At 47.1% G+C, this 26,235-nt stretch overlaps 1 protein-coding gene across 1 annotated transcript in view; it reads right to left on the bottom strand.

Annotated features, from left to right (window-relative positions):
* LOC139337754 (metabotropic glutamate receptor 8-like) overlaps positions 1 to 26,235 on the bottom strand; it is a 105,768-nt gene that overhangs the window by 5,727 nt on the left and 73,806 nt on the right. The window contains exons 7-9 of the mRNA XM_070972497.1: positions 20,107 to 20,307; positions 10,130 to 10,269; positions 8,437 to 9,372 (exon numbers count right to left, since the gene is read on the bottom strand). Of these exons, the coding sequence (XP_070828598.1) occupies positions 8,437 to 9,372; positions 10,130 to 10,269; positions 20,107 to 20,307 (1,277 nt within the window). The remainder of the gene's footprint in view (positions 1 to 8,436; positions 9,373 to 10,129; positions 10,270 to 20,106; positions 20,308 to 26,235) is intronic.

Below are 26,235 nucleotides of genomic sequence, written 5' to 3'. Positions count from 1 at the left end.
TCACTGGCGATCGACCTCATTGAGGTCTGTTGATACGTTGGCAGACCGTCGCCGCTCCGGTGAAGTGCAGCTGATGAATTAAGAGGCAATTTTCTCCTTGTGAAAGTAATTTGGATGATTGTTGAGCATATCGACCGACCAGCTTACCAGAGGAAGTCAGCCCGACACTTTAACGTGAAAGAACTGGTTGCGTCCATAGGATTCACAGTTTATCACAGTGGGAATTAAACCACCATCCATGGCAGCTTTAGTGTCTTGCCCCAGAGAGCAACAGAAAGACTCACTGGAGTCACTGGTCCAGGTGGAGGCTGTCTGATGTATAATTCTGAATTCGGAGACGCTTCAGCTTTTGTCAACATTAGCATTCAGTACATCCCCGTTCACCTGCGTCTCTGTTGTCAGCTGGTAATATTTTCTCTTCGTTTGGCCCGCAGCCACCTTTCCCCTCGCACAAGATTTAAAAAAATGCCTCTTAAACGACAGCTATGGATGGTGGGCAATAACACTGTGGTTAGTATTGACTTTCTCTCCACCAGTCTGAGGCTCGTGAGGAAGATGAGCAGCCGAGCAAAGCTAATTGCTGCTCACACAAACAGTTTTTAGAAAGAGAAGCGGCATAAATTGGAAGCATTGAAAAGATTTCAACAGCAGGTTTTTATGTTGTTCATCACCCAGAAAACGCCTCAGAGTTTCATGGTCGACTCTGCAGGTCAGGCTGAGACTGGAGTGATGGCGTAAAGACGAGATCTACAGAGGCCTGAACAAACTATCAGAGAAAGCAGGCTTTCATAAATCATCAAATCCATACATAAACCAGTAAATTCATACTTTGATATCCAGCATAAACAGCCTTTGTTCTTATCTGCAGCCACAGAAGCGACTCAGCACATTATTTAGTTTATTAAGAGCTTTTTTAGTGTTTCTAATATAGTGATTATTAATGTCTTTCCAAATGTCTGCTGGACAAAAGCAACATGCTTCACGTTATGTAATGATTTTGACTTCCTGTGACTACTTTTATTTTGCCATTCCCATGTGTTTTTATGTCCCTGGCAGAAATCTGTTTACACCAGTGTGAATTTTATATTGAACAAACTCTTTATTGCTTCATTTTTAATTTTTCTGACTGAAGTTATAGTCGTGAAGATTCAATGCAACAGGCACATCCTGCTACTGCTGCTCCTTCACAATAAAAGCCTTCAGCCCTGAACGTTTCTGCTCGTCAGTCATTTCAACATCACCACGCAACGCGGCGTGTCAGCTGAAGGGGGAGAATACGGCGCCGCACGTAACCAGACGTGCTGTGCAGGCCATGGATGCAGCTATTATGAGATCAGTATAGTTATTCTTACAGTGAGCAGAGTTGTCTGCTGCGCTTCCCTCCACCTTTCAGCACAGTAATTGGTCCATAATGACACTGCAGAGCACAAACGTTTGCATGGCTTTAGGCAGCAGAGGACTGCAGCTCCCTACAGTATCGCACTGATAACATAATCTGCTGGACTGTCCATCAAAATGCAGCTATTAAAGCCACTCAGGCTGGTCTGAAACGAGTGTCGTTCAGGTGTCATTGAACGCACCGCAGGCACATCAGCCCTGCTGTTGCGTTCGTCGTCCGTAGTTATGTGTCGGATTATTTCCTTTGAGTCTATCAAACACCTGCAGCGTCACACCGCAGCTGAAGCATCATGTCAAAATCCTTCAGCTTTAAATGAATCAAAGCAATCCATTTGTTTTAATGTCATCGGGCTAAACGAGACGGTGCGCTGAGTTCAAAGACGAGGCTTTGAGTCAGCACTCCGTCCACCTTAAAGGAACAGTCCAGACCGGGTCCACTGGCATCTCGGGGGTCTTCTGCAGTCATCTTGTGTGGCTTGTTAAACCTGCATCTGGACATATAACTTACACGTGTTTCATTTTTTTGTGGGGTTTTTACTCTCTGAGATAAATCCTGGCTGCAGACGCCGATATTAACACTACTAATGACACCGTTAGCGCATTAATATGATAAAGCAGCTCGTCAGCTGAGGTCAGAGGAGCCGGGTTCCCCGGAGGAGCGGCTGAGGGCGGAGGCTGCATCTTAATCTTCTCTGGGCTCCTCCGCCTGAATATCAAAGCCTGTTTCATTATGTATGGAGGCAGCGTGACTGTCTCCCAGCGGCCCTGACTCCTCTCTCTACCTGTGAATGTGAACGCCTCCTCGGGCAGGCCGTGCTGCGTTCGGGGCCCGGCCCCTCTGATGTGCTTATCAGTCATTCTCTGGCTTCCCTCTTGGCCGGTGTCAGCTGCTGTAAATGTGAGCGTCCTGCTCCAGATTCACAGGATGACCTAGAAGATCAGCTGATCAGTCGAGCTTCACCACAGTTTACATGGAGTGTAACTGTCCTTGGGTTCATTTTGACCAGGTCTGCCTGTCTGTCCAGGTCAGGTCTCTTTCTTTGAAATTTAACTTGTGGACGTCAGCATCAGGGAAGTTTCCGGATGAGAGGACCTGTTCTTCATGGTCAGAGCAGTGGAAACTGGAGCCTCTGTAAAAAACACTGACTGTGCTTCTCCATGAAGTCCACCTCAGATTAATTTGACTGATTGTCTCAAAGCAGACGGTGAATATTTTACAGAGCGGCATCGTCACACGCTGAAGTTCTCACTCCACAAATAGACGCTCGGCTCGATAAATGAAGCGGTGAGAGTCTGACGAGCTGACAGGTGAGCGTACGAGGAGTTAACGACAGCGACGCAAACCCTCTGCTGTCATCTTCATCGACCACGACGCGCAAACTCCTGAAAACTTCAAGTGCGAATGAAGATATGTGGCGGGGACGGGGATCAATAAACGTTTCCAGCACTGTTTTAATAAGCCGTTTTAATGGAGGCTCTCATTAAGTCATTCTCGCTCCCAAAGTGACAGAGAGGAGCTTTAAAGCGGAGACGCTTTGGCTTTGATATGATCGTCCTGCTCGTCTCGGCTGGTCGCTCTGACTTTACCATCAGGTAGACGATTAGCAGCTAATGGCTACAGATAAGCACCGATGCTTCAGTTCCTCTTCTAGCTTAAATATATATAAGTTAGAAGAGCATCTTTTATCTTTTATCACTGCTCACCTGAACAGCCTCATTACTAAACATGCTTTACAATCAGTGAGCACTCCTGAAGAAAAACAAGGATTCACAGGAAAAACCTGGAAGCTGACTGTTTTCTGCTGCCTCACACCTTCCTGAAGGCGGAACAGACAATCCACCAATCACCTCCACTGTGTGCAGCGATTGGCCGGCTGCACGGAGGTGTGAAAGGAGGCGTGGTTTGAGCATCTCTAACACAACAACCCAACAACATGAAAGACACCGAGCTGTTGCAGGGAGCGATCAGGGAGGTGGTGGGACACATCCAGGAGGAGGTGAGGACAGCAGCTTCTCACTGTGTGGACACTCACAACAGGTACAAACCCCCACCTTTCGCCTGGACCTCAGGACAGCAGTGAGACAGACAAAGATGAAGGACGTATTCAGATCTTTTATGTTAAAGTAACTACAACCACAGGCTTCTCCTGAGTGCAGCGAAAGTCATTTTAAGGCTCTGAAGTCAGACACTGGGCCTCAGTTTGAGGCTGAACGGCCCCTTTCAGAGTGTTAAATCCTTACATGTTATCACATTATTGATTCTAATGCATTAACACTACAGCAAGTTTTAACCCATTCATATTCTTTTGGGTTGTACATTCAAAAACATTTCACAGTCAAAATAAACGTGACGAAGGTACCTGAGTAAATGTACTGACAGGATCGATACGCTAAGAGGGAGACTGCAGTGAAATCAGCACATCTGCATTTTCAGAGGCTGATGTGATGAAAGGGAAGAAACGCTGGACTCAACACCAATCTGCCTAATCCTCCTCAACACTCACAGACGATCCGTTTAAAATCAAAGTTTAGTCTCAAACCGACATCCAGCCGCAAACTTCCCTCGTCAGGGAGGCAGCGACGCACAGCAGAGCAGAGCAGAGCTGGCGTTGACAAAGCACCGCTTTCACCTTCAGCTTTGCAATCTCTGCATGCTCCAGAATGATGATGATGAAACTCCAGGAAATTATTTTTCTCCAAAGAGGATACGTGGCATTGTGGAGCGAAGCTTTTCTGTTGATAGATGGAAAAAAACACAGTCAAATAAATGTGGAGGAGGCTGGCGGAGAGGCGAGGAGCTCCGGGTGTCTGCAGAATTCACCAGAGAGCCAAGAGTTCGCCGGCGCTCTCAGTGTTTGCACAAGCTTTTCCCGAGACACGTTCGAGTGCAGCGCGTGGAGAAAGTCTCACCTGCGAGTCCGATTCCATCTGGATCATTAAGAACAGGTTCATGCATCCACAACGCCTCTGACAACTTCATGATTGCATTTTTTCGCCAGCAGCTGCAGATTTTCTGTGAACCTGGCCGAGGCTCTCTGAGCTGCTGAGTGGGAGGCAGAAGGGCTGAAAAGGCCAAACTGACAGTTGATCAACAGCACTGATCCCCCACTAAATGAACAGGCTGACCTCTGACTTCCCACGTATTTCTAGCCCTGAATGAAGTCTATGATCTGTCCGCTGACATTAAGCTTTAAGAGCAACTCCAACATGAATTCAGTCTTTTCTTACCTTTGATTTCTGCTTGTACTGAGCTTACGTCTCCAGCTGTTGATGTTCAGCTGGTTTTCTCTATAACACCTGAAACTAGCGTACAAACGTATTGTCGGCATCACAGGCGCCTGAGCAGTGCAGCAAACGCAGCCCCAGAGTTCAATTAGACTTAAACGTGTCGCCATTCAGTCCTGCAATCAGGTGATCATTTCAAAGAGTCCGACTGCCTGCGAAGGTCAGAAAGCCAGTTAGCTTAACGGCGAACACAGGAAAACATCAGCTAGCGTGTGTTCAATGAACTGAGCTTTGTGCTGATGCTGAATGGATTCACAGGTCAACGTCATCTAACGCTGCCCGGGACATTTGCGAAGGAGCCAGACCAAAGGATTGCCCCCCCCCCAGTGCAAATAACCCACCAAAACCAAAGGAGCACTGTCGCTGCATCCTGGGCTTTGTGCTGCCCAAGATGGCTGTGATTGGTTTAAGGGAAAAACAAACAAACCGGAGCGTTTGATGATGATGATGATGATGATGATGATGATGATGGGTGCAGACAGACCTGTGTGAGACTGAGAGGTTGGTAAAGAGTCGAACGGCAGACACAACAGCGTTCAGTGAATAATGACTAAAAAGCCTGAAGTGTTTAACAGTGTGGATGCTCCGAAGTGGCAGAACAAACACTCGGTCTGCTGTGTGACTACAGAAAAACATAAAACACATTTCAGTTTTCTCTGTTTAATGAACTTGGAAATGTTTTTTCTGTCTTTTGGCTGCAGATTTTCAGTAAAAACCTGAGATTTGCTGCAGAGGAAGCAGCTTCTGCCTGCAGACTTCTGTTCTCTGACGCCTCTGGGGGGTTGGGCGGGGGTTGGGGGGGGCACCGGCTGCTTGCTGTGACACCTCAGTCTGTTTGGAGACAGTGACGTAATCTTCATCTGAGCATGTGCGATCGCTCAATCGAAATCTGCTGCTTCAGTCGTTTCTCTGGGTAAAAATAAGCCGCGGTAAACCTGAAACTGCTGTCGGCTTCTCGTCCTCATCAGAGGACCTCGAACAGGTCTGCTCCTCAGTTATTCCTCAGACTGTGTAACAAACAAAGAAGCCTCAATTCAAAGATCCACTGTCAGCAAATGGACCTGCGTCAGGTGGGACTCAGGTATGATGCTGTGCTCTTCATGGGGAGGGATTGTAAGAGCATCATCTGTCTCCATTGTTGACCTCAGGAACAGCAGCTGATAAAACTCAAAGTCCAGTTACTCGAAAGCAAAGTGCGGAGGCGGCACGAGAGCCCACGTCCCTGAAGACGCAATTCAGTGTGAATCTTCCATGAAGAGACATGAAGACACATCTGCACCAGTTAATCCCCACGCAGAAACCTCTGGGCCTGAACAAAGCCAAAACCTGCAGCTCTTCAAACGACGTCCCCATAGACCCCCACATGAAAAGACCAAACTCTACAGCAGAGACAAACATATTTACAGCCTTCAGAGTTTCTAATGTTGACGACACTTTCTGAGTCCAGCCCACTCGTAGCCTGGATTGTGCTGCGACAGAGGAGCAGGACAAAAAACTGAAGTGAATCCCTGAGATTTCTGCTTCTACCAGGAGGACGGAGAGAAACGGGGGGGAAATGACAGAAAGACATGGAGTTTGTGGTGAGGTCTGAGGTTTCGGTCAGAGTCTGAGAGAGACACAAACACACACAGATCACAGGTCAGTGTGTCGACTGCTAGCAGCTAACGTGCAGCAGTTTCATTGGCTGACGTTCAGCCTGCATCACACGGGCTCCTGCAGATCACATTGGCTCAAAGCGAACGAAGATGCTTCGTTGACTGCTGTTTTCAAGGTCAACAGTAAAAAGCAAACACAACGTTTAAGTCACAGCGGACAGCGAGTGCGTTTGACCTCCTCACAGCTGGGAAACAGCAGTTTGCTGAAGCGCAGCACATTACAGCTCTCCCTGTTTTTGTGCATTGTCCCTGTTCGAATGCGGACACATCATGATGATGATGATGATGGTGATGATAATGAAGTCGTACAGGTGCTCAGATTCATGCAGAGTTTGAACATCTACATTTTCACCTCAGCAGAGCAAAATCCACCTGGTCTGAGCAAGATTTCACGCCGGTCCATTAACAAAAAACAAACATTTGAACGTCACGGTGGTGCTTTAGGAAAAATCCACCGTGAACGTACGTAAAAACACTGACAGCACTGCATCAAACAGCTGTTAAAGTATTTCAGTCTGACAGACGGACCGACAGTCGCCGTTTTAACCCTTAAGAGATCTTTGGGACATTTTGTGCCATTGGCTGTGTTGAATGAAAATAGCTCAAATTTGCCAAAAAAATATTCAAATTGTCGTCTCAGTTCTTTAAATTAGCCTAAAACAGCTAAGCTACACAAAAACGACACATTTGTTCCTAATGACCAAAAATGTCCCATTGAAAACTGTTGAAAATGCCTTTTTTGATCCCACATTTATCATAACATAAACTAATGCATTCCTTTATGTTAAGATTTAATTTTGGACTACTAACGTTAAATTTTAATTTTTATATTTGTCCACCAGATGGCGCTACTTTTAACCCTTCAAAGCACGCACACTTTTTACTGTTTTCTGCGATGGTGCCTCGCCACTGAAATGACAAGTGTGTCGCTTTGATGTGTGTGTAAAAAAAAAAAGTGTGTGTGTGTGTCCGACTTCAAAATGCCGCCGCCTGAATCAGTGACCCGATGTCCAGCTACAGGAAATGTGTAAACAAACTAGCATTTAAAGGGTTAAACTCCACAAAATATAATCCATATTTGATATGTATATTTCAGGCTGAAGTAGTTTTAAAAGATTGAATCATTTAAAGTGGGAAAAAATATGAATATATAATGTTTTTACATCCGTTTTTGGGAAGGTGACATGTTTTGTCATTCTGGACAAATGCATTAAAGGACCTCTAACGTACATGTGGAAGCAGGAGAAGGAAACTCTCATCAAAGCCTCAGAAGACTCTCAAACGTTCAGGCCATGATCAGGTTCAGAGACGTGATAACCTGCTGGATCAGCTGTCAATCAAACATGCACACAGAGAGGCCAAAGAAGCATTTTTATGCCTCGATGACGAGTGAGAGCGGAGAGATGGAACACATGGAGGATGAACATCGGGCGACAAAAGTCTGTGACCGGACACGACGCTCAGGATCACTCTGAGAGGACGCTCACCATGATGTCTGTCGCTTTAGTTTGAGGCTGAAGTTCAAAGCGCCATGTTTGCGTTATCAGAGAGCGCTCCTGGTCTCAATCTAAAACTACTCCTCAAATTCTCAGGAACTGAACAGTAGCAGCAGAAAAAACCCTTAAACTATATTTAGAGGAGATCTCAGCGAATCGCTCCACCTGTCCTCTAGATCTCCCCACAGACATGCTAATGAGCAAAAGTCTCCATCTGGCAGCTCGCTCACAGCAAACTCAACCCAAAACTGTTGTCTGAATGTGCTAAATTTAATTCTGCTCTAATTAGTTTTGTGTCGAGAGGCTGCAGAGCAGACCGGGCTACTAATCAATCACCAATCAGTCAGCGAGAACGGAGGGAGAGCTCCACCTCCAAAAGACGGCAGAAAACGAGACAATGACGTCTGAAGTCGACTCCAGCAGTTTGTTGTTCGCGAGCTTCAACCTCACAAATGACGAGATTTCAACACGCCATCGTCAGTGTGTGTGTGTGTGTGTGTGTGGATTGTGCTGACAGTGTGTGTTTCCATTTATAAACTGTGCTGGAGGGCTGAACATTACATAAAACATGTGAGTACATTATTTATCAGAGAAGGACTCACCCGCTCCTCCGACTGCGCCGTGCCGAAGAAGATGGGGATGAAGGCGAGCCAGATGATGCAGGTCGTGTACATAGTAAATCCAATGGGTTTGGCCTCGTTGAAGGTCTCTGGCACGCCGCGCGTCTTGATGGCGTAAACAGTGCATGTGACCATCAAGAGGATGCTGTATCCCAGCGAGCAGATGAGCGACAGGTCGGAGATGTCGCACTTGAGGACGCCGCGGGCGTTCTCGGGATCCTGCGTGCGCTGCTCGCCGTAGTCCACGAAAGTGTGCGGCGGGTCGGCGGCGAACCACACGAGGACGCCCAGCAGCTGGACGGAGATGAGTGAGAAGGTGATGACCAGCTGGGAGGCCGGAGAGATGAAGCGCGGCGCCGTCACCGCCTTCTTGCCCTGCTCGAAGATGCGGTGGATGCGGTTAGTCTTGGTGAGCAGCGCGGCGTAGCTGAAGCACATGCCGAGGCCCAGGAAGATGCGGCGGAAGGAGCAGACGACGATATCGGGCGCGGCGATCATGGGGAAGGTGATGATGTAACACAGGAAGATGCCTGTCAGCAGCACGTAGCTCATCTCCCGCCCTGAGGCACGAACAATGGGCGTGTCATTGTAGCGGACAAAGGTGACGATGACGAAGGTGGTGGCGATGATGCCCAGGATGGAGATGAAGACGGGCAGCAGCGCCCAGGGCGAGTGCCACTCCAGCTTGATGATGGGGATGGCCTGGCAGCCCGTGCGGTTCCGGTCGGGTCTCTTCTCGTAGGGGCAGAGCTCGCAGGTGAACTCGCTGGCCTGGAAGTGGTAGCCCTCGCAGCGCTCGCAGTGCCAGCAGCACGGGACGCCCTTCACCACCTTCTTCCTCTCGCCGGTCCGGCAGGGCAGGCTGCACACCGAGGCCGGCAGGGAAGAGTCGCCGCTGGTCCACTGCAGGGCCTCCATCTGAGGGGAGGGAGAACCAGGCCGGTCAGCATCCACCTTCAAACCGAGCAGCTGAACGGAGAGCTCACCAGCATCATGATGATTGTACAACGACTTCTTAGTTTAAGCACAGATTAAACTGCAGGTAACCATAGCAACAGCACTGATGCTTCTGAGGGTTAAACTGACTGCAAACACACTCGAAAGCATCAAACACAGACAGCTTTTCTTTCACAGACTTTATAAAACATGGACGCAGTCTCTGTGACGTCACCTCACGGGTTTCTAAGAGTCACCGTGGAGCTCAGCGACAGCGCCCGAACGGTTGCTGACATTAGCATCGAGCTGTCACTCAAAGCAGCCATGCCCATAAGAATGCCTATTTTTAATCCTGAATGTAATCTAAATGAGTGAGTTAAATAAAAAGAAAAGTTGTCATTAGCTCTAGAGAGAAAAACTTTTCTGTACCAGGGCGCAAACATTTCTGCTGTACAGTTTTAATATGGGGGTCTATGGGGATTTTGGAGCCAGCCTCATGTGACCATTGGAGGAACCTTGCTGGTCAAGAGTCAAGTTGCAAATGTGAAGAATTAAGAATGGGTTGGGTCTCAACACAGCCGCCATGTTTAATACTTCATTGATTAGCATGCGTCAAGTTTCGTAAGCAGCTTCTTTTGGTTTGCTAATGAAGAGGATAACTTCACGAACCAACTGGGAAGAGCTGGATTTGGGTGGAGCGTCATTCAGGGTGATGACTTCACAGATTTTTGGTGCTTACGTTTAGATGCAGCTGATTGGTCCAGTGTCCGATGACCTTGTACTCTGCCGTCGACCTGTTGTTGATCTGATACTGGAAGATGTCGTAGCGTCCGGGAGCGTCGCCGTTCTCGTTGAAGGTGACCGGAGTCCCTGCACTTCCTGTGAAAACACAAAGAAAAGAACAGGCTCAGATGTGGCTGACGCGTATTTATTGAGGCTGGAGGAGTAATTCTCCCTCAGCACACCTGCCTCCACCAGGCTGCGTGGAACAACTGTAATAAAGGAAATTGATATCTTTGTTATTGTGCGATCGTGCTGTTTTTCAGCCTGTGAGCAGCAGTTTCTAGACGCTTGTCTCCTCCTCCTCCATTCGTCAGAGCTGCTCTGTCATAAATCACTCACTGAACAGAGTGATGAAGGTCTGTTTGAAGCACGGCTCACAGACTGACTGACACTCAAAGTTTCCTCTACAGTTTCAATAAAATGTGAGACGAGCAGGTATCTGAACCAGCGAAGGTGGGGGATGAGCCGCACTCCAACATGTTTGTAAAGCAGAGAGAGAGCAGAGAGGTTTCACAAGTGTTATATTCTTTTTCCACCACATGCACACATCTGGAACAATTTGCAGTTCAGCGTCTTGCTCCGGGACACGTCTTTGATCAGCTGTTTGGCATTCAAGCCGAGAACAGCCCTGCGTCGTCTGAACCCACCATCGCCGCCCCCGAGTTGTTTCAACACATGCGCTGCGTTGTTTAAGGGACTGATGGGACGAGGAAATGCGAGCCAGGACGTTCAGTGGGAGTTTGAGGGTTTCTATCCCGTGTTCTTGGGAGGACGGCCTTAACGATACAAGAGTTAAAGTACTGTCTTCTATCATCACAGTTTTTATTTCCACATGGAGTCCCAGGAGCCCTGAGGGCCTCCAAAGGTCGGTGGCCACAGGTAAGTTACCTGCTTTGCCCGGACTACTCACTTCTACTGTGTTTTGTACTCTGTTGACCAAAATCAGACAAAGGTGTTTCCTTTTGTGTCTCATGTCTTTTTTCCTCTCAGTCTTGTCAAAGTTTCCTTCCTACCTCTTCACAAAAGAACATAATAAAAAAACACCTGAGAGCAAACGTAAAAAAGCATTTTCGTCTCAACAGGGGACCTCAGTCGGACCTCAAAGTTGTGGTTTCCATCATCAGTTCAGATTCCATTTAACTGTGATTTCACATTAGTTTGCAGTGAACAGCAGCGAGGGAAATGCTTGTGTTCAAACACTGAGAGGACAAATGTGAAGGAGCTGTTGGACATCCTTAAATATAAATGTTGATATATATGATGTTGATTTTAAAGTCACATTTTTCTAATTAAGCTCAGCGCAAACGTGTCCAAGGAGCCACGTTTACATCTGATGGCTGAAACACCTCTGGAGGCGGTTTGAGACTAAATCTGTCTTTCTATGTAACCTGTTACTTCATTCACAGCTGCGACACAATAAGGACTCAAATCTTCCAGGAGGAAACGCTGGATGCTGTCGTGTTCGAACACTCAGATGTCCCGTTAATCCTCCTGAACTTGACGTTTTGTTTTCAGATTCTCGGGGTCTTACTTCCTCTCCGCCGCTGTATTCTCTGTACTGTGCTGTTCTCGTACAGTCGTGCTGTATTCCTCGCCGCAGGGCAAATTTAACATTGGACGCAGCAGAGTCTCGAACTTGAAGTGGATTAGTTTGGAGCTGCTGAAGCCGAGAGGAAGAGCAGCAGATTGGAGTTAAAGAGCAGAACAACAACAACAACAAAGAGAGAGCACATTTATAATGAAGTGAGTGGGCGCTGGTTTGATTCTATCCTGCCCCGATTTCCTTCTTCAACATGAATAAAAGCATCACAAATCACATCAGCATGGCGATGAATCACCAAAGCTCGCCTCAGGGTGTAGATCCCCAGCCCTCCCAGCCCCCCCTCCCACCACCACCACCACCACCACCTCCTCGCTCTTTCCACCCCCCACTTCACTTCACTTCAGAGAATCTGTGCTGATACAGAATTATCATCCTCGCTCGGCTTTATTTCCAAACACGGTAATCACAGTGAGTCTGCAGTGGCACAAGCTGCAGCTTTGTCATTTAACACAATGAGACGACGCACAAACAAACGATCCGCTTTGTCGGACAAAAAACAGACGTTCCAGTCCAATCCAGGACAAAGACCTCTGCGAGTGTCTTAAAGGGCCACTACGATGGGTTCGCATCCTTATCTTTTGCTTTAAATAACACATACTTAACAAGCAGTAGCTGCTAACTAAGGTTCAGACCATGAGGCGTAAACCCCCCCCCCCCCCCCCCCCCCGGCCTCTGAGGGAGTGAAGAAAAGATACCGTGTGAGTATTCTGACAGGAAGAGAATTATTGTGGTTGATGAGAATGAATAAATGTCCATAAATTAGCTTAGAAATCAGCAAAAGATGCTTCACAATGTGCCTGAGAATCATCACGTAATCCAGTAATCCAGTAATCCAGCGACAGTCGTCTGAGCGTACGCGAGTACATGGACGGGATCCACCCCAAATTATAATTCCACACAAGAAATATCCAAACTGATTGGTCAGCTTGTCATAAAACGTGGCGTCCTCTCTCTCCACCACACAATCTGGACTAACTATCAGAGGACTTCTTCACATCAGGGGCCTCGTTTAGAAAGCAAACGTATGACCTACTTTGATCTGAAGTTTCAGAAAACCACGTGAGAGTGGTTATTTGTAAAAACTGACTTTGATGTGGAGATTATTTTACCTCTAATCAAAGTCTGGACTTGACAGAAGGGACTTCCCAGGGTTAGGATCAGGGTCAGGGTTATGGAGGGGTACTGCAGCCTGCCTGGGGTCAACTTCACCTGGAAACTAACTTTAACATCTCACTGTTGGACCAAACAGTTCCAGGTCCGAAGAGCCTTTGGAACCAGATCAGGGACTGTCCCCTTCAAAGCATCCCCGTTTCTGTCCGAACTGCATCTGAACAACTGCAAAAATTTAGCAAATTGTAGCCACTAAAGTCTAAAAAAACCTGTGATTTAAACACGCTGAAACAACAACAACTTTGATAGTCAGGAAGCAGACAACACATGCAACTTTTTTTGAAACGGTAAATAAAGATTAGGACAAATGCCCTTCGTCTTATTCCAGCCTGATTTTGTAACTTGTGTTTGAACAATGAGCGACGTTAAACTTTGCAAACTTAGAAAGTACCACCTCCAGAGCACTGACCCATGGAAAACTGACCCAGAGTCAAGGAGCAAGAAGTAAAGCTGCATTAATCAATTCTTTTGGCCACATGGGGGCAGCAGAAAACACAACATCTGACATTTTATTAGCTTATAAAGTAGTTGTGGCTAACATTTTATGGAGCCCATCATACTGCACCACCAGTTTTCTACAGTAGCCCAGAATGGACAAATCAGATGCCTCTAAATCACACACACTGGTCATTTAAATCCCATTCCTGCTCCCCAGAAGTTGAACATTAAGTTAATACCAGACTACAGATGCTACAGATCTTTGTTGCCTCATTAAGCTTCTTCTTTTAGTTTCACGGCACATTTACTGTCTGTGTCAGTCTGAGTTTTCCAAAAGTTTTCCATGGGTTTGTTCTGCATCAGGTCCGGCTCTGACATGGTGTCAGGTTGGGTTCTGGAGTATGAACAAAGCGGAGATGAAGACCTTTAGTCAGGAAGTGACCGGAACTGTTTGGATTTGTCATCTGAGAGCTCTAAAAATCAGCCAGTAGTTGGAACAGACCAGTGCTGTTCTGGTGGATGGGCGTCACTACTCTCTGGCAGCAGAAACCAATACTGGGAGAACCAGCTGTGAGATGGAAACAGCTGGAAGAGGTTTGGTACAGCTTCCTCATCAGAATGACACCTTTCGTCGGCCTCTCTTACGCTCCCTCCGTCCACGCTCGTCTCCACTGAGATTTAAACCATAAATACTCATTCAGGGCGTTCTTGAATTTGATTTCCAGGCCACAGCTGAAGTTTGTCATCCAATCAGAGCAGAGGGAGTCCCGACGCTCCATTAATCCACCTGTTTGACCTGAATGGATCGGACAGCAGCGGCTGTTCTTCAGCCCTCTGACGGGAGGCGTGTCGCGCTGAAACACAGCGGGGGGAGGCATCGCAGTTATTGAACCGGCCTCCTGCGTCTATTGTTTCCTGAGACCTTGGCGGACGGCGTGGGCGGTCAGAGCTGCGGCCTGACAGCTCGTCTATTCATCGGTGCGATAAAGCCTCTGAACGCGCACATTCACTCCGCTCTTACCTCTGCATCCTCCCTCTGACTGCAGCTTTACATTTATTCACACCTCGTTCAGCTGCTCAGTTGTTGATTTCTCACCGAACTGACGTGTTCGTCCGTAATTCCCTCCAGATGCTTTGATCTCACATCGACGGGTCAGAAGTCTCATTCTGGTGCATCGCAGTGGGTGATTGTTGATGACATGCAAGTCACCAAAATGGTTATGGATCGCCTCATGCAATGATTTCTGTATGCAGTAAATACAAAATGCCACAGTTTTACAAACTGGTGCTGCTTCAGCCTTCAGTTCACTCTATAAACTGGCATTTTCTCAGCCAAAAGCAAGAGAGAAAGTACATCTTAACGTCCCGGCTGGGTGTTTTCATTGGGTGAATGTTTAAAAAAGTCAGAGAAGAGAAGAACTTCGGCTGTGATCTCATTAAAATGTGGGTGATCTGATCACGCAGGGCAGCTTCTCATTATCCTGCATTTCTGCTGATTGTGTCAGACGACGTCGTGATCATTAAATAAAGATTTAATCGTCGCGGAAGAGCAGCTTGGGGGTGACTGCTGGTTAACAGGTAGTATTTATGAGACGTGATTAAATCCTTATTTACATCACACTTTCACGCTTGGCTGCATTACAACAGGACGGAGGTGATCGCAGAGAGCAAGAGGGGACTGATCGGAGGCTGAGGCTGGATCTGAATCAGAGTTTGGCTGCGATTTGCAGTTTGCTGTTTGCCAACTGAAAAGAGGACGAAGAGGAGAGAGAATAAACACAGAAGCAATTTAGCCTTTTTTTCTATTGTTCAGGTCCTTCAGCGTGGACACAGATCTTTACCAAAGAACCTGGAAACTGTTGTCACAAACAAAAACCGTATGTGGACGTAACCTGCAAGCAGCTCTTATATTCAAGCTGCTATCAACTCGTTCAGATGCACCAGAGTCTGGCTGTAATTTCACAAAGCTTTCACGGAAGCTGCTGCACAGAGAGGATGAAAACTCAAAAACGGTTTAAAAGTCTCGTCTTTCATTCAGAACAAAAGCAAAGGAGAAGCTTTAGCAGGGAGGGTCAGTGATCGGTTTCCAGGTGGTCACGCTCGCAGTAATCTGCGAGCTGGCGGCGGCCTCGGCGCCTGCTGCCTCCGCGGCTCGCCGTGAGATTGGCTGACTGGGAGACATCGCGGCGTTTCCCCAGATGTTGAGCTGCTGCCTTCATCCTGAAGTTCACACGGCGCGCGAACAAACAGCTGAGCTCTCGCTGGTTGTTTCCTGCTTTGTTCAGCAGTTTAGAAAAAGCTGCATGTTTGAGGTGAAGTCACAGCGGGAGAAGAGCTCTTCACATATTCATCACTTCACCTACAGTATCTGCTCCTCCTCCTCCTCCTCCTCCTCCTCCTCCTCCTCCTCCTCAGTCCTGATGCATCCCTCTTAAAAACGGCAACAACAAGCTTTTATCGCCTCTTAGTAAGCATCCGCTGTCCAAATGAATTGAGGGGGGTCTCCCTGATGTGCTCCCCCCTCTGCTGATCGTGCTCAAACAGGACTTGAAGATGGCTTTAGTACAGCAAACACTAACATTAGTACAAGCGTCTCGATTAGGCTCCTAACGCTCCTCTAAAAATAAGCGCACGGACGAGGAACGCACGGGTGAGTTAGCGATTAGCCCCCCGGCTGCTGCCGCCACGGAGCCGCGCTTCGTCCTGGATTTGCTGCATTTCATACATGGAATTATGGGTAACCACGCTGGCCCGCGTTCAGAGAAGTGAAGCGTAAAAAACAGAGAAGCCGTCCGAGTTTGATTTATGTCAACGTTTGATGTATGTGAAGGTCCAACCGAGCATGCTGTTCACAGATTTACACAGGAAGGCCCAAACACAGTGTGACACGAGCGTGTGTGTGCGTGTGTGTGTGAAGGCCTTAATAAGCTCAATCAGGCACAAACCACACGAGCCACATGCTGAGGCAGGACTCAGCCATGATGCACGTGAGCTTCAAAGCTGCAACCTGGACCTTCAGCGAGGAGACGTTTTCTGAGGCTGCAGAGTCGCTCGTCATCAGAATATCATTCACTTTCTAACCCAGCTGATCGATGGCGGCTTGAAACTCTGCAGGCGTCACCTTAAAAAAAAGATCACATCCAACACATGAAGCTTCATCAGTCAGCAAAGGAATAAAGCAGATTTGTGTCTTTCCTAAATCGTTTCATGGCCACAGTGATGGTTTCCGCTGGGCTGAAGGACAGAAAGCAGGCTCGTAACACGTCGAAGCCCTCCAACCTTTGGTTATGATGAGAGACAAAAGCAGTCGACCCTGGTTTGGTTTAAGAAACCAGCTGGAAGCAGTCCGACGTTTTCTCCTTCTCAGGTTAAAGAAATGAATGAATGATTCTCCACATCATGTATTTACTTACAGCAGCTCTGCAATTAATTTTTAATAAAGTTCTACATATTTCATGCTTTTTGACAGAGCTGATGAAGTCATGATGTCTGAATGAGAAGAGACCAAGAGGTTCCCGCTTTGTAAAAAATGTCACAAAGACGTGAGAAGAGGAGCACGAACGCATGGCATCGCTCCTCCACAGCGAGGTTCCTCCTCCAGGCTTTAATCTGAAAGACGACTGACTAATCTTCCTGTTTGTGACACGTTTCCTGTTTCTGCCCTTGTTTGCTTAATTCACTGAACGAGGCAACAAACTGTTTAAGGTTTAAAAAGCACGCCTCGCAGCCCTGAACCGGCTTCAACTGAGCACAGATTTACTGTTTCAGCCCTGCAGCTGAAATTCGCTGCTGATTCAATGTTTAATGTCTCTCCTCCTCCTCCTCCTGAAGAAATAACATCCAGCAGCTCCTCGCATCCATCAGGCACCGCGAGATGAATCCCTGAGAGCGCATCAGCCACAAAATCTGCTCCGTCTCCTCCTCTCTGTGTTTTATTTTTGTCCTGCATCGCTCTGTGCTGAGCTGGTAGATAGAGAAATTATTCAAATTGAATCCCTGCAGGTAGGAGGCTGGAGGGGGAGGAGGAGAGGGAGGAGGGGGTGAGACGCATGGAGATACGAGGGAAGATCTTCTGTCTGAAGTATTAAAGTTTACAGGAGGATCGAAGATAAAGGCACCAGAGAGGAGAGAGTTTAGTGGAAGAAAAGGTGTTTTCAGCAGATCTTCAGGGCACAGACGAGGCTGAATTATGCTGAATTTAAAGGTAACATTTATTGCAGTACGTTTTCATGAGCTCTGCAGAGCTCTGCGCCGTTTTCCTATTTAAAATGACACAAACCGGAAGAAAACCATTTTCTAAAGATTCAGACTGAAACAAATGAAGGTGGAGAGTCATTGAGATGTTTGCTCTGGTCTGAATCCCAGCAGGCTCCTTTTTTAGGTGTGATTGGAGGTAATTTCCTTTATTTTCACACTTCACTCTGTTATGAATGATTTACTGCCTTTGATTTGATGAGATTTGTGAAGGAGTTATATCATGTGGTGCTGTGATTGGTCCCTGAGAGGACATTAACGAGCACGCTCACCTTGACGAACAAAAGAAAAAGTCACATTGAGCGTCAGCCTTCAGCGAGGGGGAGAAACCGAACACGCGTTCTGCTTTTCCACTTTAAATGGGAGAAATTCTCTCTGCAGTCGTGAAAAGGAAGTCAGCCTTGGCCACAAACGCCTGCGCTCAGACGCCAGAGCGGGAAAATGAGCTTCATCAAAGCTTCTGTGAAACCGGCCTTGATTCGACCGGAGAGGGAAGGTTCACCTCGCACGTTTGAACGCAGGAACACCAAACAATCACGGATGACCCTTTTCATTCCAGCCCTGACATTTGAAGTCGCCCTGGAAGGTTTCTTCTTTTCACTTCCTGCCTCGCAGAAGTGAGAGTGTGTGTTAACACCTGCTGCCTGGGCTCACTTCACACCTCCAGAGATATTTGTTCCTCCTCAACCAGGTGCTTCTGCTTGAGGTGGACACATGAGTTTGTCATATTGTCCTCTTTGTTTGTTGCTGTCTTCACACACTTTTTGTAAATAACCACATGAAATGGCAAAGCTACAACATCATATTGTTCTGGATGCATACATTTTCCTCACACGCTGGAAGCTAGTTAACTGAATCTTTTTATCTGATATATGTGGCGTATGTGCTGTTTCCAGGCCAGACGACCTCCTCAGCACAGAGGCTGTCTGAGCCAATCAGGACTGCAGCTCTGAACCCGTCTTTACTAAAGTCTGCAGCAGCCAGAAGCTCGGAGGCACAAGCAGAAACACAGTAAGAAAGGGTCCAAGGTCGATAAGAAGAGCCCTAAAACTCCAAAAACAAATATTTAAAGTATTCAAAACGAGTGACTGGTGTGTTCTGACCCATCAGCAAACACAGTGTTACTATTACTGATGAAGACGAGGAACAAAACCACCCAAACGAGACATCAAGACGTCGTAATAAAGTGGAATTATCCTTTAAAAACATCCAGCACCAGCACATATGAGGAGTGTGAGCTGCGTGTGTGTGTGTGTGCGCGTGTGTGTGTGTGCGTGTGTGTGTGTCATCAGGCTGCAGCAGCCCCCGCTGAGCTGAGTTTAATGAACCTGGAAAAAGGAGGAAATAAATGGCAGCGACCATATTTGTTTAATAACGAGCGGAGGATTCCCCGATGACGGCGTCAGCATTCACGCTTCCTGCTGACAAAGGCCTTCGAAGGGAGGTCGACCGCCATGAGAAGGGCTCGGACCGCGATGACAAGGATGAGAGGAAGGTGAAGAAGATGGGGAGGAGGAGGAGGAACAAAGGAGAGGAAGCAAAGAAGGGTTAATGAAGGAGGTGAGTGGGTGAGGCTGCAAACAGCTGCGCCGACAAAAACAAAGATGATGAAGGACGAGGCGGTTTGCATCTTCTTCTTCACGTCGTCTCTTTCTCCAACGTTTTCCACTTCCTGTTTCACCGTCACACATCAGAGAAACTGCAGCCAGTCGCCTCCTCGCTTCTGGTTGGTTAAAGCGTCGCTGATCTTGGAGCTCAAACAACCAGATGAGCCTGAAAACGAGGAAGAATTCAAGATTCTTCTGAGCAGCTCCACGTTTAGTTGGTAGTTCTTACTTTTTGTCTTATTTTTGTGAAAACAGCTGATGTTCTTGAGGCCTTATGAGAAATCAATGATTCATGGCCTCCACACAGGTCCAGCACACCTGCAGAGGGGGCGCAGGTGAGCCTCCAAACTGCACGTGACCGTTTCTTTGCGTCTTTGCCGGCTTATTATCTGCGGTGTGAAATCATATTTCCACTCTCTGCGTCTTGCCTGATTGGCCCCTGACGACACAGTCTGCTGAGGTTGAGCTCTCATTGGATGAAACTGCGTCTGAGTCCGATCCGGTTTGGCTGTCGTTTGGCGTCCAGTGCTGGAGCTGAGAACTTCAGAGCGGTGAGCAGAAACAAAGGTTTGCTTCTCTATCATTTCCATTTCCGATGCTCGATCGGTAAACCTTTGTCCTGCTGCTGAACAACGGAAATAAGGCCTCACCTGATGAGAATAAATTTGATTTCTGCTCAGTATTCCTACTTTTGCTTGTGTGTATGTGTTGTGAAAGGGATAGTTTAATTCCTACATCCCCTGAAAGCATCAGAGCCCTGACCGAACAGCTGCATCAAAATAAACCTAACAAGCTGAAACACACTGCAAGCGATGACGACGGCGATGAAGATGCTGAGGACCACCCAGCGGCAGCTCTTACCGTTGAAGCTGACGGCGCGGATGTGGGCCAGCAGCTCCTTGCCGTCGATGTTGGCCATGCGGGGGCACAGGCCGGGGTAGCCGGCGCAGAGCTCGCGGTGCATGTGGTGCAGCGCGTGGGCCATGGCGTACACGGCGTCCATCACGAACTGAACCTTCCCCTCCTGCTCGTAGGTGGAGTCCCGGCCAACTTTCTCCAACCCTGGAACAGAAACAGTCAGGTGAGCAAACACGTCACAACACACTGAGACTGAGCGCTCAGCCGGCCTCTGACCTCCAGCGTGAGGTACGATCGAAGTGGATCCACTGGTGAGAAGACTCCACCTGCTGATGAAGGTCATGTGATGCGACAGAAAGACGTCTGTTCGCCTTTACACAAAGACAAAGGTCCAGTGTTTAACACACTCTTTAACACTGACCCTCTGCTGACGAGACACACATCTGGTAAATATGAAATATGTATTTTATCACAGATTTTACAGATAGTAAGAAAATGAGCTTATTTTCTGCTGATTTTTGATACTGAAGTCATAATTATGAGACACAGACCTTGTAACTAAACGTGGATTTTCTAAATGTATGAAAAATTGATATTGGAAATGTGACATCTCTTATTCTAATTCCAGTTTTCTCAATCGTGGTTCTAAAAAACAAAAGTCAAATTAAAAGATGATTTCTTGCCTCTTTCTTTTTAAGCACCATCAGACGTTCCTCTGCAGGGTTCATCCTCTGGGGATCGCAGACATGAGATATGACGCGCATTTCATAACAATGTGACTAATTAATGGACGTCATCATCTCCAGAAAACATCACGCTCAGAGGATAAAGGGAAGAACAGTTAACAAACTTCACTCATTTCTGTCCTTTCAATCCAAAGGTTTCAGAGTTTGTCCTTGCCGCCAGGCAGAAAGTAACTCACAAAGGATTATGGGATTGTAAAATGAAACACATTTCCTGTAACTAACCCATTAACATGAAAAAAAACTGCATTTGGCTCCATCTCATTAACTGTGATTAAATAACATAGTGGAGAAGACATTGTCATCTTTTATTTGAAAACTCTGTAAAGTCCTTCCAAAAATTTTCACTGAGTAATTACCATTATTAGAGCGGCGGCGCTCTGCGCTCACGCCGCCGGCCGGAGAGCGAGGAGGAGGAGGAGGAGGAGGAGGAAGAGGAGGGGGAAACTAACTGCCAGACTGGACCCTCCATCAACAGACAAGACTTCTCTGAATTAATAGGAGCTTAGAAATGAAATCCAATTTAATTTTAATAGCAGGCGGGCAGTGGGGGATCTGTCCAAGGGGAGACATTTGCTCCGGCAGTAAAGACTGATTACACGTCTGCACGGCGGTAATGAACGAGCCTCAGACGGGGGGCGGAGAGCCGGAGATGTCAAACAGCCGAGGCAGAGAGGAGATGTACGGCGGAGCGGCAGATGATCGCTGCTCGCTGCAGATGATGAGTGTCTCCTCAATATTTAAAGAAAACAAATGTCGGATTGTGGAAATTCAAATGGTGCCTGAACGCAGCGCTTCAGATCCACGAGAAGCTCGGCGGCTCCCAGGCCGAGTCTGAGGAAGAAGCTTCTCCGAGCTGGAGCAGCTTGGATCATCTCGCACTGATTAAAGCAACGTCACCTGACTTTAATTATCACCCGAATCTGCAGCTTCCCTCGGCCTTTCTGAGCTTCACAGCGAGTCTCAGCTCATTGTTTATCTGTCCGGTTCTGGTTCTCGCTAAGTCCTCTCGAGCGTCGGTTTTCGGCTGCAACAGGCAGAGAAAAAGCTGAAAAACACCACTGTTCACTACCTGCTCAGTCAGAGATCAGCTGGTGAACACAGTGGACCAATGAGCAGCGGAAGATATTTCCCACGGGGGTTGGTGGAGCCCAAAAACAGAGCCAAAACAGTGAATATTGAGTTTACATTGATTACGTGGACACAAATAAAACTCCAAACGAACGCTGATGCCGCTCCATCACTGCTGGACATCAGCAGCTGTTTCTGATGAGAAAACGATGGACCAACGTTGATCTAACTCCATCGTTATTGGTCAGAGGTGTCATCAGGAGGTGGCAGACTACGAGTCTCCAGCCGTGCTCGAGTGAGGATATTTCATTGTGGATGTTTCCAAACACAAACACCGTCCTCTGAATATGCCAGTGTTCATAACTTCCTATCAGTGACAGCCAATTAGGTTGGAGCACTTCCACAACTTTCAGTTTACTGAGGCGTGAGATCATTAAGGAGTTCAACGAGCAGAAGAGACGGACTCTATGATTCTGCAGCTGAAGACGGGATTCATTTGGAGCATTAAGAAGCTGCTTGTTGCTGGTGTCACATGTTTCTGTGTTTCTGTTCAATGTGCAGCCGTAGTGCAGCCAACAGAGGTCGATTCATGCTTTAATTGTTTGACACTGCTTGTAGAGCAAATGTTGAGTCTTTCTTTCACTGGACCAAAGGGATGCTGGTTCACTGGTGAACTCACAAACCTCCATGTGCACTAACATGGAGACATCATCAACACTATCGATACCGTCCACCCTGTGACCTCCTGCTGAAGGTGGACGCCACAGAAAAGCAGCGTCCTCTCTTTGATGACCGCCATCTCTCTCAAAGTCACTATCGAATAAAGACAAAAATGTCCAAGAAGAGAAAGTATGGTCAGTCAGCTCCATAGCTGTCCTGCTATTGGACAGCTGGTGTTAGCAGAGAGGTCAGGGCGTCCTTAAAGTCCACAGGGTTCGTCCTCTGAGGACGATGAGTGTCTCCTGTAGCTGCGACGTCTGCGGCCTGGAACAAACTGCTGATAAGTGACTGACGCTGACGCTCTGACAGTTTGTTTTCAGGACATGCAGAAAGAGTTTCATGCAGCTGCCAGTTATTTAGCAGCGGCTCACTCTCAAGATGAAACTGACTGAAATAAAAAGCTCAGAAATGATCCATCAAACCTCACGAGACGGCGTGAAGCGAGCTGCATCTCTGGCCACGTGGCGAGCTGAACGTCGCTCAGCTCTCTGTTCGTTAACGCAGCCTGATGACCGATGATGACAGTGATGATGATGAAACTCCAACAGTGACTGAGGTGAGGCATCGCACCTGACAGACAGCTTCATCATGGCCGCTGGCATTTCAATTACACATCACTTAGAGGGTGAATTAGGACAAACGCGTTTCTGTTCTCCCTCTTTCTCTCTCGCAGGCATCCTTCTGTTTCAATTAGATTTGGAAATTAGATAAACAGCAAACTAATTACAGAGGTTGGCGGCGATGAGTTCAGGGGTAAACCAGCCAAACTGTAGCGTCTCACACACCTGGATGTATTTACACACTGGTTTTTTCTCTCTGTCGTCTGTCAGGAGCGGCGGTGTCAGACTGAGCAGGATTAATAACGTTTCTTCGCCACAGAAATCCTGACCGAGAGTCATAAAACATGACAGGCACGTCTGAGCTGCTCAAACATTCATGAGCTCCTCCTGCGTCCATGTCAGAGCTGAGGACGATGTCTTCCAATCAAACAGCATGTCACATGGAAACAAGTGACCCACAGCACATGAGAGGAGAAGCGACATTAATCATCTCGACAGTCACTCAAACGTCCAGCAGCAGAAGATTCCTCTGCTCTGAGACATTTATCATTCAGACTGTGACGCCTGCTCCTCATTTTGGCTTTTTCTTATTAAAAAACTGGATGACACACTGATTCAAGCCAGCCAAAGCCAAGTCAAAGCCAGCAAGCCATGACCTGTAAGTACCAGGTTCCAAGTCCACACAGGTCAAGACAGGTAAGCACCCACAGTAGCTCCAAGTCAAGATGAGTACATCCAGAGACAAGTCTGGAGTCAAGACCAACGATTCCTAAATCCTGACCAACAAGATCCAAATCAAAACCAGTCCTGAGTCAAACTCCAAGTCAAGACCAACAAACCAAAGTCAAGGCCGACAAGTCCCAAGTCAAGTCTCATGTCAAGACCAATAAGTCAAGACAGGGAAGACTCGAGTCATGCTCCAAGTCAAGACCAACAAGTCCAGAAACAAGGCCCAAGTCAAGACAAACAAGACCAAATTCAATGCCAACAAGTCCCAAGTCAAGTTGACTGAAAAGTCTCATGTAAAGACCAATAAGTCAAAGTCAACAAGTCCTGAAACAAGTCCCAAGTCAAGAGTAATGAGTCCAGAAACAAGGCCCAAGTCAAGACAAACAAGACCAAATTCAAAGCCAACAAGTCTTAAGAGTAACGAGCTCCGAGTCACTGCAGGTCACTTTTCCTATAAGGGGTCTGTGTTTCAGCTGGCTGGTCAGATCTCCTGATTGTGACTGAGCACAAACTCCGGATGCTTCAGCTATCGAGTCGTTTTTTGATGATAAAGTTCAGATCAGATCAGCCTTTTTAGAAACCAACAGCTCTGCAGCTCTTTTCAGTGAAAAGGTAAGAGAGCTGCTCACAGCCGCTTCCTCCTCTTCAAAGCAAAGTGTTGACACAAAAAAAGTTCTGCTGCTGAGCGCCGAACAGCTGCTGCATCCTGACATGGAAGCAGCTTTTCCCTCAGAGATCACGGCTGCCTTCAAACAGAGGGGAGACGCCCGGCCTCCGTCGACATCACCTCTTCATCTGCTGACGTTTCTAACCAAACAAACTGCGGCGCGGAGAGAAAACACTCACCAGACGACACAGAGAGGTGTTCGGATGCAAATCCGGCTTTCATACCCGCTCAGAGCATTTCAAGGGAATCCACAGCACAGAGGAATACGACGGGGGGAGCGGTGGTCTAACAAGGTGAGGAAACAATGAGGCTCTTAACTCAGCAAACACAACATTCAGCAAACAGACTCAAATATTCATGTTTTCTGGTGAAACTGTTTGTGGAGTCTCCAGGTGAAAGAACTTATCCTCCGAGTGAAAGACAAGGTTTCACCTGAAACTCAATATCCTCCACAGCTGCATCCCTGCTGCTGAGGGAAAGGTCTCATCTCCTTTCCTTAAAGCAGATGAAATGCTGGCTGCAGCCGCACACAGCATCCCGATGAGCTAGCTTACAGCTTTACAGCTTTACAGCAGTGCGGCTAAATATGCTAACGAAGCTTGTCCTGAGGTGACACTAAAGGAAATCAAACCTGGATACTTTACATTAACTAATTTATGTGTTTAAATCAATTCTCTTGTCTTCTTAAAGGTCTTTTTACTGTATATGCTTCTGTGCAGCGTTTTGATGTCAAAGTCATGGTCTTTGTACCTCAAACTGGACTTCATGGACCATTTTTAATCTCATCAATGTACCTGAAACAACAAGACAGCTTGAGCTTTTATGTTAGTTTATTTTTGCTGTTTTCGGTATAAATGGTCAGATATTTTAGGGTAATATTGATGCTTGTACTCATGTAAAAGATCTGGGTACTTCAACTGCTGCTCAGACTAAAGAAACCACAAACCTGCAGTATGAAAACAACAAAATTTTTAGAGCCAATGCGACGGAAACTTTCGGAAGATAATAATAATTTCAGAGGAACTGACTTTACAGCACCTTTCATACAAGACTGCACTGCAATCAACTTGCAGCTCAAAGAAATCACAAGAAGACATCATTAACTCTGATTGTCTGTGAACAAACGTCCGTAAAATCACTCAGGAATCAGAGAAAAGGAACAGATACGAGCTAATTAACATGTTTCAATGGTGCGAATTGACCAAAATGTGTTGCCTAAAAGAAGCAGCACGCAGATCATCATCTATATGTTCATGTATACATTAATAAGGATGTCAGAGGTTTCATTTCATTGAAGCAGTAGAGCTGAGCATCCTGTCAATGACCAATGTGCTTGTCAGGTTTGTCGTGATTTGGCATCAAACAAAAGGTCAGGGGGTCACCGAGATCATCAGTGGACTTTATGTAGATCGGTCCAGCAGTTTTAAAGATCAAAGCGTTAAACCTGCCACATCTCCATCCTCACACCTGGAAAATTCTCCTCCGAGGTCAAACATGAGGATAAATAAGCTGTCAGGATTTTGTTCTGCGCCACAGCTGCAGCCAATCAGAAAGCGGCCCGCTGTCATCAGGATCTCAGCCGCCGACTCAGGCGTTCAAACGACAAACGTGTCTCCATTATCCAAACAAGCCTCTCTGCCGG

This window comes from Chaetodon trifascialis, chromosome 10, assembly GCF_039877785.1.
Source record: "Chaetodon trifascialis isolate fChaTrf1 chromosome 10, fChaTrf1.hap1, whole genome shotgun sequence".
Lineage (NCBI taxonomy): Eukaryota > Metazoa > Chordata > Actinopteri > Chaetodontiformes > Chaetodontidae > Chaetodon > Chaetodon trifascialis.
Note: the sequence above shows the minus strand (reverse complement) of the source record. Positions and strands in the feature narration are given on the sequence as shown.